Consider the following 20917-nt stretch of genomic DNA (forward strand, 5'->3'; position numbering starts at 1 on the left):
AATTTCCAATGGAAGAAGCATTCGTCTTCTGTTGATTCCATCATTCATCAGCAGGAAACCTTGGTTGACTCAGGTTGACTGCTTCAGCAGGATCTCTGAAAAACAAGGTCATAGATCCCAGTCTTTTGACGGTGTCTATGTCCATGAAAACATGGGTATAGGCACCTTTCTTTTGTTGCTAGCATGCTTAATTGTGGAGAAAATGCTAAAAAATGAAATTTCGGTAATGGCCGCCTTAATTACCATATTACTCGAAATGCCCAAAGGTGACGCGATGTCATCAAGTAGATTCTCAATTAGGATCACCTGGGCTACCAGAATCTGCAAAGCAAAAAACTTTATCAGTCGGATCCAGGTTCACCCCCATATCAGGGTTTGACACCCGGACTATAAATATTAAGTCTTTCTCCAGAAACACAGACACCATCTCATGACCATGATCTGACAAAGACCTGAACAAAAGAAGAGGCAGACAATATTCAGTGTTGAATATAATGCACTTTTAAGACATTTGGAAAACAGAGCACACAATTCTCTAGGGTTTTAGATAAAAAGTGATTTAATAGTTTTTTTTTTTTCCTTTCTTTGTGATACAACAGTTTAAGGCTCAGAACCGGTCGCACTTTAATCAAAATATACACGTTTCATCAGATAGAAAACCGACAATCACCTCTCAGACACCAAACTGTGGTATAAAACACGTATGTACAGTTGAACAATCCCCTCCCATTACTGACTGACTGGTCCCATTCCTGCCTAACCCATAGCACATGACATCAAAGGTTTGTGATGCATTCAAGTCACGCTGGAGAATCTGTTCAGATTGTTAAATCTCTGAGGTTCAGGTTTAAGGGAAATGGATCCGGGCCTGTTTCTCAGTCTATGTAGTGATAAATAACATGTCCAAGCACTAGTCTTCATGTCATGGCATCAGCTGAAGATCTGGGAGGGGCACATCCACACCATAACAGCCACATTACAGGTTCATCACACCGAGAACGGCTCAGCATATTTCATCTCTCAGTCTGTCAGTTTTGAGGCTCAGATTTTGTAAACAGCATCTGTAACTGCATCAGTTTCTGTTGGCAGTTAAAAGTCAATGTACAGTCCTAACTACCCAGGGCTGACCAGCAGGCAGATAATCAGAATTAGCAGCCAAACTTGCAACTAATATTTACTATTTTTATGAAAACCACATCCAAAATTGTTCTTCAACTAAACTGGGGGATATGAATGTTTGCGAGTTGTAGCAGTAGTCTGAGCGTGAGAATTTGCTGAATGTCTTTAATCTCACAGTGAGATCTAGTATTGAGTTTCTTTCTCACAATGGTCAACTTTTTTGGCCAAAGACCAGAAATGCAGTGTGGAGGGTCCTTTATAACATGCGATTAACATGGAGTAATTTGAGACATCAGTTATGTCCAAATTCAGGCAAAACAACTTGAGCTTTTTTTTTCTCTTGACTGTAATGAGACAGGACATGTCAACATGTACAACATGCATTTTGTCTGAAAATGAAAGAGGGTAAAACTTGTAAGTCTTATATAACAAACTCTTCCCACATGTATTGAATGCATCACGGCTGGAAAAACCCTCAGCAGCTCATTTAGAGGAAACATTTAGATCAGACAATGAAGGATCGTCGTCTTTTTAAAGGTGGACATCTGAGTGACTGGAATGTCGAATAATAATCAAGATACAACTACTACCACTACTACCACTAGTACTACTACTAATAATAATAATAATAAAAATAATAAGACACAAATAAACCAAACCAGTGTCTTCTGGTTTCAGTAGGTTTCTGAGGGCTGTGGGGCTTCTTCCCCATCAAACATTTATCTCAGAATGAAGAGAAATTAATGCCTGATGTACGAGTCAGTGCTGCGTTCAAGGCACTCCACATAACATCTGGTTTTGCAACAGAGACTTTAGTTGCACCAGTGGGCTGAATCCAGTGAAGTGGTTGAGAAATTAATAAAAAGATTGAGAAAAAAAACAACACCAAAACCAGTTCACCATTTTTGTTTTGTTTTAGTCCTTAAAACCAGAAACCTGAGGCAGGTGGATTTGTTTGCATCAAGAAGGCCATTTTTGGTTTCAGCTGTAGTGGATCACAAACTTATAAATACAACCATTCAGAGAGGCAACGCAACAGACAAGACAAACTAACATCATGATTCAAAAACCTGACAGAACACAATAAGAAAAAAAAACAAACAACATTTGTCTGCGGATTGTAAAAGGCAGCAGATATAGCCAAGCTCACCGAAACACTGAAAAAAATTTAGGAATGATTAAAATATTGCTACAATATATGATTTGATTAAAACATGATTGGATATGTGGAAATAAAGAAGTCAAAAAGAAACAGAAAAAAAATGCATCTAGGACTACAGACCCAGCAAACCTGCTAAAACACAATTAGTTCACATGTTTCACGCTACAGTATCCAGCAGTGCAAAACACTAACATAAAAGGACTGAAAACAACACCAATAAAATACACAGAAAATATGGATACAGCTCTAATACATCTCATTAACAGTAAACCTTTGTCATCTGTAAACCTGCTCTTTGCCAATTCACAGAGGCTTTTTCTTTTCTTTTTTTTTTTTTTTAACACGTCAAAGTTGAGGTCATTCTGACTCGAGAAATAAGGCACAGGGATCATTAGAAGGTCTAACCTAACCGGACTTCTCTTAACGAGATCTCTCTTAAGAGCTGACAGTCTGAGGCTAAGTCTACAATTTCCGAAATTGTAAAGGATAATGTTTTACAGGCAGAGCTGTTTCTTTAGAAGGGGGGAGCTACAGAAAAGGATTAGGGCCACATGAAAAACTTTGAGAACTGGGGATCTGAGATTAAAGAAATTATCCTGAGTTAACAAAGTCAGAATTTGAAAGAATAAATTTAGAAGGCTGACTTGAAATCCTCAATTCTGGGATTAAAGTCAAAAGGCAAGAGTGGTTAAAATGTAACAGCTTCACAACAAGGAGGACAATGTCTAAATTCTGACAGTAATCTAAGAATTCTTACTTAATCCCTAAAACCCTGACAAACTCAGAATATTGACTTTACTCTCCATCTTCTGAGACTAAATGCAGAATTTCAGAGAATAATCTCAGAGCTACAGTACTTTCTTTAGAAACCCTAATCCTCTTTGAAGGCAAAGAACCTAAAAAATAATAATATTAATAATAATTTAACATTACACCAGACTTCACGGTAGTTTCTGCAAACGTGCGTTGGAATGATTGGAGTGTAGTGGACACCATCGAGTCCCCTCTCAGAGGAGCAAGGAGTATCCAGGTGGTGGAGTGCCAGGCTCAGATAGACGACTTTGAGAAGGACACACGCAGATGGTGGTTCTCTCCCAAATCGTGGTTGTGGAACTCAATCAGGGATTCAATAGCCTCCTCTACTGATCCCATCTGTATTAGTGCCATTTTATGGTCCTTCCTACATGAGAAACCAGCAGTCTGTTAGACTCTGTACTTTGGTGTCCAGATGTTTTAAAACAGAGTAAAGGCAGGTGCTACAGGACAGAAACTGGGGCTCTGGGAAAAGAATTGGGGCTTTGAGGTTTTCACGGCCAAGGATAGGGGCTTCAGCATAAGACAATGAGATTTAAGGCAAGAGCAATGTATTCAGGGAAAAATCAGAGGCTATGGGATGAGGATTTGGGCTTTAGAAAGGTGATGGGATCTGAGGTGGGGACAGGGGATTCTGGACAAGTGCAGCAGGTTAATGGCAAGGGTACTGTTTTAAGGGCAAAGGCAGAGGCTTCAGGGGTAGGACAAGAGTTTCAGGACAAGGACAAGACTTCAGTGCAGGGACAGGGGCAATGATTGGGGCCTCTAGGCAAATCCACGGCAAGGATGCAAAAGGAGAAAAGCTCTGAGGAAAGGACAAGGCATTCATGACAAGGACATTAGCTCTTCTGGTGCCGCTGTGGCTCAACAAGTTGATTGGGCGACCCATGAACAAGGGCTATAGTCCCAGTGAGTTCAAGACCTAACCCCAACTCTAACCCTAACCCATGGCTATTTACTGTATTTCTTTACCCCACTCTTCTCACCATGTTTCCTGTCTCTTTCTATTGTGCACCATAAAAAAGGCCAAAAAATAACTTAAAAAAGAGACTAGTTCTTCAAGACAAGGACAGGGGCTTCTGGGTAAGTGCAATTTTCAGAGCAAGCGTAAGGTCTTCAGGGCAAAGACTGGGGACTCGAGGCTAGGACAAGGGTGTCCGGACAAGGACAGGCTGCAAGACAAAGACAGGGACCCGTAGGAAAGGACGAGGGGTTCAAGACAAGGATGAGGGCTTCAGGGCAACAGCGGGTGCTTAAAGCAACGAGAGGACTTCATGGAGGGGAAACAACATTTAAAGCAAAGAGATTGGCTAGGCAACAACAGGGACATGCAAGTAATCAGTGCAAGGGTACAGTCTTCAGGCCAAAAACAGCACGGCAGGCACAAAGGCTTCAGAATAAAGGAAATGAGGACAAGGATTAAAGTTTTAGGACTTTGGCAAATAAACTGACATGACAGCGTTTTCACAACAAGGAAGATGTCTTCAGGACAAAAATGGGACTGCAGAATAAAGTGCTCTGTGAAGTGTTGAAGACTTCAGGGTAGGGAAATGGGCAAGGCAGGAGCTTAGGATAGCATCAAAGTTCCAAGACATGATGTTGGAGAGCAAGGATGAATCCGAAAGACCCAAGGTAAAGATTTTAGGGTAATAACAAATGCTTAAGGATTGGACAGCCAGAGAATTTCAGAACATGAAAGGGAACTTCAGGGGTAGAAATAAGGCTTCAGGGGACAGGGACTCTGGGAAATAGGAGGGCACTGCTAGCAGCAGGGCTTTATTTAGTCAGGCATTAATCAACCAGGGTTTGAGAGCAGAGATGCTAAATGAGTGACTTACTGGAAGAACTTGAAGGCCTTGACCATGGCTCCTGAGCTGGAAAACAGCATCTTGAGATCATCTTCAACCACAGAGGGGCTACAATTCCAAGCAGAAAAGATTTGAGAAATGTTCAAGATTGTGCTGTGTGTCTTTGATGTAACATGTTGCTGAGTTTGAACTATAAGCTGGCTGTTGTTCATACTCCAGCAGTGACAGGACTTACGGGATGTTGGAGAGGTGTAAGGTGGCAGAAGGAGGGAAAATGTTGGAGTAGTTTTTGGACCCAGGTTTCTTGAAGCGGTGCAGAGGGGAGTTGCTGTAGTCTTTGGTCAGGCCTTGGTCTTCATGGCCTTCACGAGGAAGCTGGACACTTGTGTGTTTTGACAGCGTGATGCGCAGAGGCTTTCCATGCAGTCGCTGGCCATTCAGGTGACTCATGGCTGCAAACCACATAAGTAGAGACAAAGCTAATCTTTCTGGCTCGATAAGGATCAAGCTTCTATAAAACTGCTATGACAAAATCTTCTAAAAGGAATGCTTTTATCCTTCCCTGTCACATAATCGTGTTAAATTATCTCACCAGTGCAAAGATATTGCACACCAACAGTAGCATGGTATGTTGCCTTTCCTCTTTTTTCCCCTCTGTCAGTTTGCTTTCAGCTAGCCTTAGACTTGGGCCAAAGGACTTCAAGGTGAAGAGGACTATCCTTGACTTGATAATCGCTAGACAATGTTTCAAATATCTACATAACTTTGTGAGAAGAATTGAAAATCTTGTCGTGACTAGATCCATCTACTTTAAAACGAATAAATAGGAAAATGAACTCTATCTTCAGGCTTGGCACAGCACCCAGAAGCTGCCATATACACCTTTAAAGCTGTTAACAAAACCAGCAGAAAACTGTTACTGACAACAAACAGATCGTGGATTCACAATGCTAAAAATCACGTGTAAAATTAAAAATCAATATAATTTATTGTTAAAGAATGTTAACATAAAAAAGGTTAAGATCTCTAACTACCAACTCTTGTTATCAGCATCTGAGGGACCTTAGAGATTGTGTAAGTGGTGGCACATGAAGAACCATCATGAAGATGGAGTTGGTGTGTATGACATACAACTAGATGCTCAGGAAAATAACATTTTGAACATTTTTAGACATGTTAACAAAAACACACATCAGGAGTTCTACTCATGAAGACTTTCATTTTGGCAGTGCAAGAACCTGAGGACCACAATGAGCATGTTACCTAGCTGAGCCTGTGTGCTGTCAGACATCTGAACCAGCGCGTTTTCCTTCTTGTTGAACAGAATCTTCACTCTCATCACATCACCATAAACACCTTAACACACAGTCAGAAATAAAGAGGAACAAGTTACACACTTGTTACACAGAAAGTCATACAAATGTAATTGTCTTGACATAATGCTACACCCATTAAACCCAATAAGAAGCTGTGTATGAAACTGGTCTGACTCCAGCCTGCCAAACCACTGTCCCTTGGTCTTATTGGTCAAGTAAAACTTATGTGGAGGAAAATTAACTGAAGATGGGGATGGATTAACAAACAACCTCTGTCAAGGTGCTGAATGTAAAACTCTGGAGGTGAAGGGAGCAGCAGCAGTCAGACGCTGCAATCAGAAAGTGGGAGCACTAACAAATTTGTGAATTCAATTTAGAAGGCAGGAATTCCTGAATGGTTATGCACAGGAAATGCAGGTGAGGAAATTAAGGGTAAGGGTCAGAGAAAATTAAAAATGCCATATTACACCATGTAGGAGTCATGAATTATGGGAATTGACTAAAAAACCAAGAGCAGCTGATTCCGCACTGAAGACATGCAAACTGAAAGAAACCCTGCATGCAAACTCAAAAAATGAGACTCATTATATAATGAAACACAATAAATGCAGCTCCTCAAAGTTTTCTAAAAGTTCCAGTTTAAATATTATGTGTGGAATGACCTCCTTCTGATAAGGTTCATAAGAATTTTTTTTTCAAATATTTACTTTAATCCAATGAATTAACTTGAGCCAGGTACAGATGGTGCGCAGACAGAGACAAATATGAGCAAGACTAATGCCATGCAAAATGTTTTATTCACAGACCTTTTCATCATTTTTTTCCCCCATGCACTCGGTAATGACAACATCACGGTTTTAACTTCTAATCCTGAAATTTTGTGGTTACCAATAAATACAAGTTTTAAGTTCCAAATATTTTTGGTATACATGCTCAGAATAAGGGACAGGAACCAGAACTAAACTGGTTCTGCTTTGGTGGAAACACTATATGTACAGTACATCTCTGAGATTTTTATCCTCCCAAACCAGTGGAGATGAAGGACATTCAGTTTGTGCTGCTCTGCTTCTCTGAATAATGGACAGCGCACACTGGAGGAAGCTGGGATGCCTTCAACTTTAAATTTGGATCATTCATTGTCCGTTTTGTTTGACCAACAGTCCAAAATATAAGAAAATACTGAATTTCTTATACAATAGCACTAAAAAAGACACTAAATCCTCACAACTGCTGAGCTGGAACTGACATTGAAAATTTTACTGTAAAAATTACTTGAACAGCTAACTGATTATCAGAACAGCTACTGGCTATTATCAACTATTTGTTGCAGCTTTAAAGGGGATCATGAGCAGCCTCATTAGTTATGTAAGAGCCAATGATATATTGGCTGGTGTTCAAACTTAATATAAATGTGATCATTGTTTTTATGTAGATCCCTAGAAATAGAACAGAACAGCACATGTAAATGAGATAAAGAAACTGTCTGCTATTCAAGATTCTAAAAACTCCAGGATCAAGCTGCAGCAGCTCTTTGAAAAACAATCACCACATCTGTGTATAATGCTAAATCTTAAATTCTACTAGCTTTAGTATCACAAGTTACTGAATTTGGCTGCAGCACCAAACGTAAGTGATGAAATTAAGGTTTGTCCCTCCCCTCTCATCTGGATCATGGAAGACTGTTAAAAATCACTGTTGGAAAATATGTATAACACAACAGTGCTGTGTAAAGATTTTGTTTGATTGAGGCATAAAAACAACTCAGTGAGGTTTCGGAAAAATATTTCCAGTTTAGATGTCCCCTAACGTCTTGGTAAGAATAATAAACAGGTTGTTATAGTTAAAACAAACCATGCTAACATTGGTTTAAAATAGGAAAGAAACCACAACCTCCTGTTTTGTCTTCATGGCTTTTTACCAGTGTCACTTGACTTGCTCTTTTGCTCCTATCATAATCATTGTGACCAACTGAGTCACAATCATTTTTTTTATGTCTTTTTAAATAGGGAGACAGTCCTCCTGTTGCAAGGTCAATTTAGAAAGCAGAGGACAATTCAATCATAAGCATGTGGATGTTGGTAACAGAGAGAGAGGTCTACATTTGGGCAAAGTCATAGTTGGTTCAGCCTTTTGATTTAGTATCAATTCATTTATTTTCAAACAGCTTGTCTAGTTGTTCAAATGGCATATATGTTTAATTTTCATTCTGGTAGCAGACAGATTGCTGGATTTGAAATCAGCTACATCTAGTTGTCATTCACTTGGGATGTGTAAGAAGAGCTAAGCCCTATGTAAGAATTCATGTCACTGCTTCAAACTGCTTTGATTTAGTTAAGTAACAAGCCTTTTGGCTTTATTAAGTTACAGAGAGGCAGAGTCTGAACTTTCAGCTGCTGCAACTGAGGCCAGTCTTGAAATCGTGCTAATCATTGCTTACACTTTAAATTTTTCTTTAGATTTTATTTACGCTTAAGTAACATACAATAGACTGATCCTTGTTGGATGTCCAAAGCCTTTGCTAGTTTATGCACAGATATAAAAGTTCAAACCTCTTGCATTACTTGTAATCAGACTTTCACATGCATGAAAAACATTGAGAAAAAGCTGCAAATATTGTGAAAAAACTCAAATCAACACGCAAAATCTGACAAAACCAGCAGACACTCATTTTTTCATGACTAAAAAAAAACAATGAAAAAGAGGAAAAACAAACAAAAACTCGGAATAAAAAAAAAAAAAAAAAATAAAAACAACCAGGTGGTACTGATAATTCAAAATAAGAAGCTAGTGGCAACATACCGAAGAGAATAAAGAGGCAGTGGGGCGTAACTCTCTTTAAAGACAGCAGAGAAGGCAGCGGAGGGACAGGACAGGAAAAGGTGGGAGGGCAGGACAGGTGGAGGGTCCGAGGCGTTTCCATGGCAAAAAAATTAAAAGGGGAAAAAAAGACAGGTGAGGGGTCAATCAGAAGGTTAATTACCTTTGTAGAGGAGGGGTCAGATAATGTCAATATGAACATTTTCACACACAAATGCACAAGTGTGTGTATACAAGTGTATGAGCATGTGTGCTCTATAGGAAGGTACAGGTTCAGAGAGGGGAGGGGGGTCTCATGACAACAGAGTTTAATATGAAGGCATTAAAATACATGACAGGAAGTCAGAGGGAGAGGCAAAACAATAAAAACATCAGTGAGAGCAAAACATAATTAATGTCTGAGAGAAGAGAAGAAGAAATGGGAGGCCAACTGCATGTTGTGAAAATAATTCATGGGGGAAAGTCTTTAGATTTGACTGTAGGACCTTGGCACGAAGGGTGCAGTATAAAACTTTCTATCAGCCTGAGGCCCATATCTCTGTAACAACTGTGACTGCTGACATCTCAAATTACTATTATGGCGGTGGGGGATAAAATATTCCCTGTAGGGGTGGTACAGATATTCGCTCTAAAATGTTTTGGCAAACCATTGCCTCACATGTGTAACCAACAAATACAGCCACTGCATGGGTGGAACTTTTTTTGGTTGTGAAAACTCAATTTGAAACTCCGTCTTTTCCAAAATCAGACCAACCAGTCATTAAATTATGCTCCTGGGAACATTACATTTTCTCCGTTACATACAATGTCAGTGGACAAAGACAGGTGGATTGGGTGAAAGCTGTATGCCAGGATTGTTCAGCTGCTATTGTGTATGTAGCTGGTTGTTGAACTTGATCACTCTAAACATCAGCAGTAGAGGAAACCAGTGAGGGTCTTGCAAATACAGCCCACTGTGGCATTTAAGCAGTCTCTTGCTAATAATTCATTGTAGGCCAATGGGATAAACTCCATAGGTGTTTTTATGTGCGACTACACTTGTGGAGAACATGGGTTTCAAACACAGACTGAAAATAATCTCATCCTGATACAGTTTTAATTTTTTTGCATTGTAGCCAGAAAGTCTTGGCAGCTTTTTTAAGCAAACACAGGTTATAGTTGTCTATAACTTATCCAGTGCATCTGCTGTTCAAAATAAGTACAGTGAGATATTAGTACAGTTCACTTTCTAAATGATGCACCTTAACGGATATTTATTTCATTCTACTTTTTATTCACATGAGAAAACATTTATTTGGTGTATTTTTGTACATTTGAGTTCTTTTTTAGTTGGTTGCTGCCATTTCAAGCAGTATTGACTCACATTTTAAACACAGCTGTAGTTTATTCATTAAACAAGTGTTTCACTGAGTAGGCAGTTTAACAGGTTGGATTTCTTGTTTCTGCTGTGTTGACAATGTACTGAACCATGGCCTAAAACCAATGTATGTGCCCAACCATGTCTTTTTGTACACTTATACCCTAATTCCCTGAGCTTCCTGGTGATATAAACTATTTCTAAGTGACTGGACTTTAAGCTTCATGAATGTACAGGATGTGGCCACCCATGGAAACTTTTGAACCACTTTTGCATCTATTTTTTAGGATTTCTTCATGGATTTATTGACATTTCCATTACAGACAAGATCTTGCAGTTTTAATTAGTTGAAAATCCCATCAAGTTAAACACACTGGGAACAATGGAAATATTGTACATCCCACCTGGTCCTTAAAGCCGCTGTCCGGAGTTTGAATCGCAGCGTCTCCCAAAACACTGTTGGTCCCTCCCTCCCTCTGATTTCGCCCCTTTATTTGTGCACGCCCTCAGTACATGAGAGGAGTGCCCGGAGTGCTGCAGCATCTCGCCTGTTTTGCTGTTTTCCACTCTTCTACATTTAGTACATTTAGTAAATAATAAAGGAATTACGTTAGAATGCTGTATTGAGTCTAACTTGTCCTAATACCAAAATAACATGAATCTGCTAGGACGAACGAGTAAAGTTTCAATATGTGATTACACTCGTGTATCCCTCACGATGACGTTGTTTATCAAACTTAGTGCATTTACGCGTGTATATGTGTTACATTGTTTATTTATTTCTATCTAGAGTTCAGAATTGCATGACTCCTCTGACGAAGAGTATGTCCCAGACGCCCCAACATCTTCCTCCAGAGGTCGGGCATCTAAACGAAGCCGTCAGGCGGGCTATGGAGGCCGTGGTCGGGGAGCGAGGCGAGCACCCCGAGCCAAAAAACGTCCTGCAGTCTCTTGGCCTGACAAGCCGTGGGATTGGTAACTTTTCTGGAAGTTGCTGAGCCCTGATGCTCTCTCCTCCACAAGCAAAACAAATGTGCGCGCGGTTGCGTAGTGCGTAGCTCGCCCACCTCTGCATGGGCTTGCTTGCTGTGCGTGTACCGTTGATTGACAGCATGACAAAGCTGAAGCTCGAACTTGATTGGTCGGCAGCGACCGGCGCTTTTTGGAATAACATGGGGGTCTATGAGAGGAAGGCGGAGCTCAGGAATAAATTTTCATATCGCGTTATACTAACTTTATATTATAGTATCGAACTAGACTAACATATTTAAGCTTTGTTAAAAAATGATACATAAATTGAAAACAAACGGAAACTCCGGACAGCAGCTTTAATGCACATGCTGTCTATGTGATACTTCAGAAAACAAAAAAGTACATAATAAATGTGAAATCTCTGAAAAAGGTTTGGGTACTCCAGAGTTGCAGTCAGGTAAGAAATAGTGCAGGTTAGATCATGGCAAGGTGTTAGACTGACAGGTTATCAGATTCCAATGAGACAGAGAGACCGACTTACCTCGGGGTTAAGGTTGCTGACCAGCAGGACACAGTGTCCAGCAGGGATGGGAGTGAATCCCAGCCTGGTGGCCCCGGGGAGGGACAGAGAAGCCAGGGCTCCAGGCAGAGCAGGAACCGTCAGGCCTGGATAGGGGGAGGACACTGGGAGAGGTGAAAAGATTAAACAACACTGTGAAGGAAACGCCTGAGACAAACTACTGACACAATCTACTTTTCTCTGTTTTCTGGAGTTTTATTGACAAAATAATCAAGCAAATAATATGCAGATTAACTGATAACCAAAATAAGCTTTACTTGTAGTTCTAAATGTAAACAAAAGGACTTCTGACTAATAAGACTCTGAAGAAAAAGAAGAAAGGATTTTTTTTTTAAATTTGAGAGCACTTACATCTTGATAAATTATAAATGCATAGGATTGCTGTTTATGTCAATCATTTCTGCAGATTCAATGTTGAAAATGATGATTCTATACGTTCTTGCAGAACAAGTCAGGATTTTTCAAAAGTACAAGTCAGACCTAAAGTCAGTCTGCATTTCTGATCAACGACATGTCTACTTGAAAGTTCTTTTACAAAGTGACTTTTACACTTAGGTGTCTGTAGGAAGCATCTGTCTTGAAATGTCCCTTCAGGTGAGAGTGAATCTCTTCAGATAAGACTCACCTGCAGGTTGGATGGTGAAGGCAGGTGGAAAAGCGTGAGTCGCTCCTGCATACGGCGCAGCTGAGATGATACCTGGTGCTGCAAAGAAGAAATGACATCTGTGTTTCAAGTAAGGTGCCAATAATATCATACCTGTGTGTTTCAACTCTACATTTACCAAGAAACAGCTGTATTCTTTAAAGGATCAAAATATCCCAAGCTTCCTGCAAGGGTCAAATATTTCCAGAATTGTTGTTGAGTTTTACATGAACTGTCCTGGCAGACTATCAGTTTATTTAATTAGTTTTTGAACAGGCTACAGTCCAAACAGCTACTGACATCAGGGACAGAGTTTTTTTTTTTTTAAGTCTGTCCTGGGCTGCCATAGTTTCAGTTCCATGTCAGTTCAGCAAACGAAACAGCACATGCTGCTAAAGCCGGGGAATCCATGGCTCTGTGCTGCAGGTAAATCAGACATCACATGCACACTGAATACTGAAAAGAGTGAAGTCCAAAATGTTAATGAACAGAAAAGAGTAGCATTAAGGTACACTTATTTCTCTTAAATATTTACACCTGCTGATATAAGTAAAGACTCTAAATGGTATTTTTCCCTTACACTCTATTTGGAAAAGACATTCTGCTCAAGTATAGTAATGACTGATAACAACCTTAGCAAACACAGGTAAAAAAAATAATAAAAAGATGGTCTCCATAGAGGATAAACAACTAAAAGGAGGTTGTATATCATTTGAAATACTTGTGCCCAGTGTGTCAACTAAATGTTCGTCACTTTACATTCTAATTGTAGCTTCCAAATATCTACTTCCTCAAAATGTGACTCCCCTACAAGCTTTGTTCAAATGTCACAACTGAAGTCTTCCTGAGGATATTTTCACTTATGTTTTATATTTCTTAGGTCATGCAAGCCTTAAACAACCAGAGACATTTGGGATGCGCTGGCTTTAATATCTTTTTGATTCATGTGGTCTTCTTCAAACTCCTTAACTTTTGTATACTTTTCATTTTCTTTTCATACTTTGTTTCCTCACTTTTTTTAAGTTTTCAGGTTTCATTTACACTTACTTCAAAATGTAGGGACAGAGGTCTAAAAATGTCTCCTAATCTGACAAGCTTACGGATGAAGGAAGGCAGTCTGCTGTGCATGTTGCCAGTGCTCTTTACGGTGCGTTTCAACTTTGAATTTATTTCATGTCTTCCTTGGTGTTGCTGTGTCACTGTGGTGGGGGTCTTACTGAAGGCTGTAGCCATGGCCGGGTGCTCCATGGTGGGCTGGTTATCTCCAGTGGGCAGGTCAGGCCTGGTGAAGTCTCGGCTTTTCTCATTGTTGTATTTGACGTTGAGGCTGGTGAGTTTAGAGAAGCTGATCCTCAGAGTGCAGCAGCCATTATAGATGTTCTGTCCATCCAGAGACTAAAAAAACCACAGCATCAACAGTCCCCTTTAGTGTACCGTTTACAGTAAGTGAACACAGTACTAAGAGGCATTTGTTAGTATCTGATGCTCACCAGTTTTGCTGCCTGGGCTGATGCACCATCTGGATATTGCAGAAGAGCCTGGAACTGACTGTTCTTCGTGAAGACGATGATCCTCAGCACAGTGCCAAACTTAGAGAAAATCTGAAAACCAAAAAAGTGTGTGTAATCGGAGGGATAAAATGGAGATCTGCTTGTCTGTGTCAGTATAACAGAGCAACACAACTGTATGAGGGTTCAGAGGAGCTGCCTAATATAACTGCACAGAGTAAATGAGACTGTGAAAAGTAAAAATATTTTTGAATGAGGAAAAGATTCCAGGTGAGAACTGTGTGAATGTCCAACAAAACACTGAGAATGGTGCGCTTGAACTGACACGCCTTTTCCAATTTTGGAGACTTTGGACACCTCCACTGTGAAAATAGTTTTTTTCCTCCATGCTGTAACCTCTTGTTGCAATGATAGCCCTCCATATGAAGGTTGGATTACAGTGGTTGCTGACTGACGAAGAATATGATGTTTGTTCTTTTTTTCCAGTTTGAGGTCCATGGAGAAATGCACAAAAATGTGTAACACAGTTCCTGATGTTGACAGCACCATCTGCCAACTCATGACAGTTGCCGCTTCCATGTTTCATGTGCAGGACGTGCTCCCTACAACGATATCACAATTTTTTTGATCCCCTCATGGATTGATCTAAAGGTGTCATATTCAAAAGCTACAACTGTTATTTCATTTGTGTCAGACACATACTAAATCAAATATATTTTCATAAGTTACTTGAACAAATACTGAAGGTCCTGGTTCAAAACTATAAATTTGATCAATGTCAACTACTGACCTGGTTTGATCAAAAACTGAAAATGGAGAGTGGCCCACTGATGCTCGTTTCCTCTTAAAAACATCTTCAGCAGCGTTCAGACTGCAAGTCAACAACTGTCCATGCTTTTTTAGTAAGTTAATACTGGAATTAATGATGCTGCCATCAGCCATCTTTGTCATTTTTAGCAAAGCCTTGGTGACAAAATGATAGCAACATGTTCCAGTGACACAAGCAAGAAAAATGTTCAACAGTTTCATTTAAATGCAACAGATGCAAACCACCATTAAGATGAGGTTATTCTTTTGTCCTTGCTAATTTGTACTTCTGTGCAAAAACATGTTAATTGATCTGTTTTTCATCTTTGTGCTAACACTGAAAATATTCTTTGTACTTTGATAAGTGGGTTCAAAAAGGGGTTCAATTCAAAATCCCCTTTTTTTATAACTGGCCTTTATTTTTAAAAATCTATCATTAAAAACTATTGATCACTATCAGTAGACCAAAATCAAACATTTTATCATTGTAACTCCTAAAATTAGATATGGAAGGCAAGCAATTTCATTTATTTAACTAGCTGGAATCACTGTGTGGACCAATAATGTTTGTTGTCACTTCAGCTTTTCACTTTTGCTTCAGAGTTAAAACCCCCCAAAAAGGATCAAACTCTGATCATCGTTATTTTAGCCCATACGACTGAGTAACGAAAATCCATCCCTCTTTTGAAATCCTGTAGCTCTGGCATACTTCATAGCAGAATTTTTTTTCCAGAGTTTGCATGTCACAAGCCTTTGAATAGTATTCATCTAAAGTTGTGTTTTGATATCTTTCACGGCTTTTATGTAGTCGCAGTTTAAGTTTGATTAAGCATCAGAAAATCCAGAATTTTCATTTAGTTTCAGTGGTTGATGTCACAGGTGACATGACCTAGACTGTTAAAACTAAATCTCCCTGATGTTCAGTTTACCAAACAGAACTTTCTTTTTCTCTCTCTCACACATGTATTAACAGACAAACCATCAGTATGTTTGGGCTCATTTTCAAAATAAGAGTCCATACCCAGTTACAGAGCACCTCTATTCTAACTTCAATTTACCATATCTATATATTTTTTCAGTCTCAGTTTCAAAGCCTACAAAAACACTGGCATATAGAGGGAATCAACAGAATTCTGTGAAATATGCTACACTTTCAAAGTAAAAGCTCAGAGATGGTAAAAGGAAGTGAATAGGGTTTGTGCAATCTGCTGGCTTTTCAATGGCAAACTCAACAATTCTTCAGTAATTGTGTGACATTGTTGATTCTGCTGTCATATTATGTACGACAACGTTTCAGATTTGACAACAGAAAATGTGATTCTATGTCTGTCAGCAGTTGTTGACAGTGATAAGTGCATATTGACATGGTGTTGTTGCTGACTTGATCTATTGAAATTACCTGGCAGAGGGCATCCAGGGTGACTGGGTAGATCAGGTTCTCCACCACTACCCTCAGCACTGTGCTTGGAGCCGGCACCGTCGTGTCCACATGAGATGTACTGAGTGCCCGAAGAGCTGCCTGGGCTCTCTGTGGGAGGACGGAGGAGCATGAGCAGCTGCTGACACAAGATGAGTGCTGCGTACATGCTAACAGATGCTAACAATTGTGTGTGTGTTACCTCCTGGTTGGGGGAGTTGTCAGTTTTGAGCTCCTTGTGGTTGGAGAACTGGACGTAGACCGGATGATGCCTGATGATGGGCATCACTGTTGAGTAATAACTCACCATGCTCTGGGCTGCTTCCTCCGAATTCATCTCTAAGAAGGCCTGAATTGAGACAGGGGACAGAAGACACTTGAATATAGAAAAACACGAGAAGTAGCAGCTACAGACAGAGAGGACAAGATGCGTCTCAGATTGAGTTCATCAAAGTATGCTATTGTCAGTGTTTTTCAAAGGACATGGGTATTCCTGTTATGATCAAGTTTATGATGTGTCCCGCTCTTCTAAACAGCAAATCTGGATTTTAGAAACTTGAACAACGGCCAATTTATGGTTTTTGTGTCCGAGTGATGCATGCATGTCTGAGAGACTACCAATCAAAGTCTGGACACACCTTCTCATTCAATGCTTTTAATTTATTTGAATTATTTTCTAAGTTGTAAATTAATATTAAAGATTTACACATTTGTATTTATAGCATAATTCCATATGTATTCTTTTATAGTTTTGACATCTTCAGTATTAATCTACAATGTATACAATAATTAAATAAAAACCATTGAATGAGAAAGTGTGTCCAAACATTTGACTGGTAGTGTATGTGTGGTTAACACACCTGAAAAAAAACGAATAATGTCCAAGCCTAAAACGCCTCACAGATGTTAATTAGTACCTGATTTTTGGCTTTGAGCATCAGCAGGTTGGTGACGTCTCCGAAGGGCAGGCCGAGGCTGATCACCTCGGTCTCTGCGATATCGTTGGGAAGCTTGCGAATATGGATGACCCTAGACGGTACGGTGGGACCTCTTATGTCACCTTTGAACTTCTTGCTATCATTGCCATTGGCTATGGAGCAGAAGAAATGTCAGGTGTAAGACTAGTTTGTAACAAACCAGATATTCTATGATATGAATCAATAATAGAGATATGAGCCATATTATTCTAATAGGCAGCAGTTTATGCAACATGGTGCAGCACGGGAATCTATACAAGCACCCATATTTATGTCAACAAATTCTTATGAATTTGAAAGTTTACTTTTCCCATTTTCACTCACCAATGACATCAACATGAAATTATCACAAAGATATTCAAATAAAAATATTCCTGAGGAAATAATGAGAGCTGCAAATCGGTTTTAAATCATTAAATTTCAGTGTCAAAATTCAAATATCACAATCCTGGCAGCAAGTGGCAACAGATATGTTATGGACCAAAAAGTAATGTTAGATCAAAGAAAAGTTTCTCTCACACTTGAAGTGTTTTAGTTGATTGGAATTTAAACTGGAAAAAATGGATTTACAACCCAAGAAGAAAACCTTCAAAATTTCTACATTTTTAAAATATTTTGAAGTTGATGCATTAGCAAATGAGCTGTCTGTTCTTTATCAGTATGAAAACAAAGTGGACAGCAAAAAATACTGCATTAAAATACGCTACCTTAAGAATCATGGGAGAAAATGATAACCAGGTTCCAGTAAAATCATGAAGTATTGCCACACCAAATGTTTGAGGCATTGACCCCTATCTGTGTCTGCGTGTACAGAGTGACATCTGACCTGTGGTGCTCATGATATACGGGCTGTTGGAGACGCTGGAGAAAAGCTGGTCAGATCCTCTCTGAAACAAAAACACCACAACATCAGTTTCACTTCCATCCACTTTTAAAATGATGCATAAAAAATTAATAATACTTAACTTATAAATTACTATGGTTCTTAAGCACTAAAACAAACTGCCCATAGTGAGTGACGCCTCCTCGGGTCACTGCAGTATTTAACGATAAGAGAGTCAGCCAGGTAACCCTACAGCTATGTCTACACTCCATGTACAATATGTTTGACATGCATGTCACTCGTCCTCTGTGATATCTATCAATACATTTTTAATTGGTTAAATTCTTTATGGCAATTAATTGAATAATCACTAACATTCCAAATATCGCACGTATAAGAATCGGAGTACATCACAATACATCAGATGGCATAGCTTTTTCATCACTAAAACACAAGCATAAAAAAACAACAACCACCAACTGAACACGAAAACATCCTTGAGTGTTTTCCATAATTTAGGAGTTGAGATGAGCTCCCACATACGGCACTCTACTTTGATGACCTGAGAGGCCTGAAAGAATTATGCAGAATCAGCCTCACTGATGCCTGCTGAAGAGAAATTGTACACTGCATGAAAACCAGTTCGAAACATTTTACAGCCAGTCCCAAATCGCACAGGAAGCCAATGTAGAAGAGCCAACACCGAGTGATAACAGTGTTGGGGAGGAGTTCTTTATAGACCTGCATTGAATCTCGGACTCATCATAAACTTCCTGGGACAACAGTTACACCGCTCACCACAAGATGCCACTATAAACTTGCATATCAAGGTGGAACAGTCATTTATGGCAGGAAAACTGATAGTAAAACACCGAAACATGCCACAGGTCTAACATCAGCATTGGTCTAAAGATTCCTCTGTCAGTACACCACCACCCCTCACTGCCGGGGGGTGGGGGGTGGGATTCCTGTTCTGTGGAGCTCAATGAAAACCAGATGTAGACAAATTTTCACTGGAGCATTTGTTTAGCTTATTGTTTACTATTATATTTTTGTTGTCCTCTGTTCTCAGTGTTTTCATTACATGTGTAAACATAAATGATTGACTTTATCTCAACACACAAGACTACAGAAGAGTGAACTTAGTAAAGTATGATTCCTCCTTTAATATTTGTTTTACATTCTACTTAAATTGCTCTGCACCAAATTTCAGATTGATAAAAATAGCAAGTTTTTACAAAAAATGATTGTCTGAATTGATTTAAACCGTCTTTAATGAGCACAATGGTGCACTTAAATTGTAATAAAAAATAGGAAAGTAACTTTCAATTTCACATATTGTTAGCTTGAGTGTTACCAATATTTTTCAGAGCTGCATTTGTATCATACAGATCTTAGTGTTGGTTAATAAACTACTCATTTCACAGGTAAAAAAAAAAAAAACATCATCACCCCTGTCCAAACAGCAGGGGTCGCTGCACAGAGTCCCTCTCTAAAATTAATTTATCATGCATTTCCGGGTTTCCACAGATCACTTTTAGACATGTTTAGACACTGCCACAGTGTTTTCTCCTTTAGAGAAACCTGAGCAGACTACAGACAAAGCAGCTCAGATCCTCTTACTGGTCTTCACATGAATAATAGAAACAGTAGAAACATGAGCACTGCTCTCTTCTCCCCCTCCTGTCCCAGCCTTTCTATCTCCATCTCCATCTCTGTCTGCTGTCTGACAGCTGCTGGCCAACAGGCGGACCCCTCCCTCAGGCTGCAGAGGAAGACAAAAGACCCACAGCTCAGGCCATGGACATACACACAAGCAGTTTTGAAAGACTGACTCTGCTGACATTTTGTCAGAAGCTGAACCACAACTCCACTTGTCCAGATATAATTATGGACGATCTGCTGCTGTATCTGGCTCCACATGGCAGACACACAAATAAAGCCAAGGCAAGTTTCTCTGTACTGCACAAATCCAAAATGCTTTGTCTAATCCACTACTCACACACCTATGATCTATTGAGATGGAGTTATCTGTCAATAGGAGGAGCAAAGAGATGAGCATGCAAGTCAAGAAGGAAATAATGAAGCACAATGTTTTTGTTTGAAATTAAAAGTTGGGGTCCCTAAAAAGAAAAAGGATCTTTAAATGGTGATGGAAAACCTGTTAATGACACAGAGCAAGTCGGTAATGTTCTCTAGGACGTAGCTGAACATGTGTCCTTGTATCAAGAAAGGACTTTAGGACCAGAAGCACAAGTTGCAAACTTCTAGTCAGCCTCATAAACAAATGTCAGGCACAAAAGCACCCAAACAGAAAGCAATGAAGTTGTGGAAAATTCTGGGCAGTCATGACACACACACACACACACACACACACACACACACACACACACACACACACACACACACACACACACACACACACACACACACACACACACACACACACACACACACACACACACACACACTCCTATTAACATAATAGCAAGGAGGAGGAGCTGCGATCAAGCATGACTGACACTTTAACTGACACACTTAACTTATTGAGGATTTCACTGCTGAGGTGGAATATCCTCAACTAGCTGGGTCAAAGGTGGCTGCACTGAAGATCTGAGAGTCCTATAAACTTTGGGCACAGTGAGCTAAAAGACCACATCTCCCCATGAGGTCTGTCTATACTGATGGAAAATTTCTAGATATAAAGATTGGCAGACATTCATGTAGTATTCATTGTACCATTTCAAACTACATGTACCGAACAAGTGCATCTGTTAACCCGTTAATGTGCAGTGTGA

At 39.6% G+C, this 20917-nt stretch overlaps 1 protein-coding gene across 3 annotated transcripts in view; it reads right to left on the minus strand.

Moving 5' to 3' along the window:
- Positions 1-478: 478 nt before the first annotated feature.
- Positions 479-20917, minus strand: part of LOC110968942 (polypyrimidine tract-binding protein 1-like) — a 36396-nt gene continuing 15957 nt past the window's right edge. For all 3 annotated transcript variants that reach the window (XM_051959980.1, XM_051959983.1, XM_051959982.1), the window contains 13 exons: positions 18123-18183; positions 17237-17409; positions 16522-16668; positions 16302-16430; positions 14078-14188; positions 13805-13982; positions 12570-12647; positions 11906-12048; positions 9018-9051; positions 6166-6258; positions 5138-5354; positions 4933-5010; positions 479-3461 (listed from right to left, as the gene is read on the minus strand). In XM_051959980.1, coding sequence (XP_051815940.1) covers positions 3329-3461; positions 4933-5010; positions 5138-5354; positions 6166-6258; positions 9018-9051; positions 11906-12048; positions 12570-12647; positions 13805-13982; positions 14078-14188; positions 16302-16430; positions 16522-16668; positions 17237-17409; positions 18123-18183 — 1575 coding nt within the window. In that variant the 3' untranslated portion in view covers positions 479-3328. The remainder of the gene's footprint in view (positions 3462-4932; positions 5011-5137; positions 5355-6165; positions 6259-9017; positions 9052-11905; positions 12049-12569; positions 12648-13804; positions 13983-14077; positions 14189-16301; positions 16431-16521; positions 16669-17236; positions 17410-18122; positions 18184-20917) is intronic.

The sequence above is a fragment of the Acanthochromis polyacanthus genome, chromosome 15, assembly GCF_021347895.1.
Source record: "Acanthochromis polyacanthus isolate Apoly-LR-REF ecotype Palm Island chromosome 15, KAUST_Apoly_ChrSc, whole genome shotgun sequence".
Lineage (NCBI taxonomy): Eukaryota > Metazoa > Chordata > Actinopteri > Pomacentridae > Acanthochromis > Acanthochromis polyacanthus.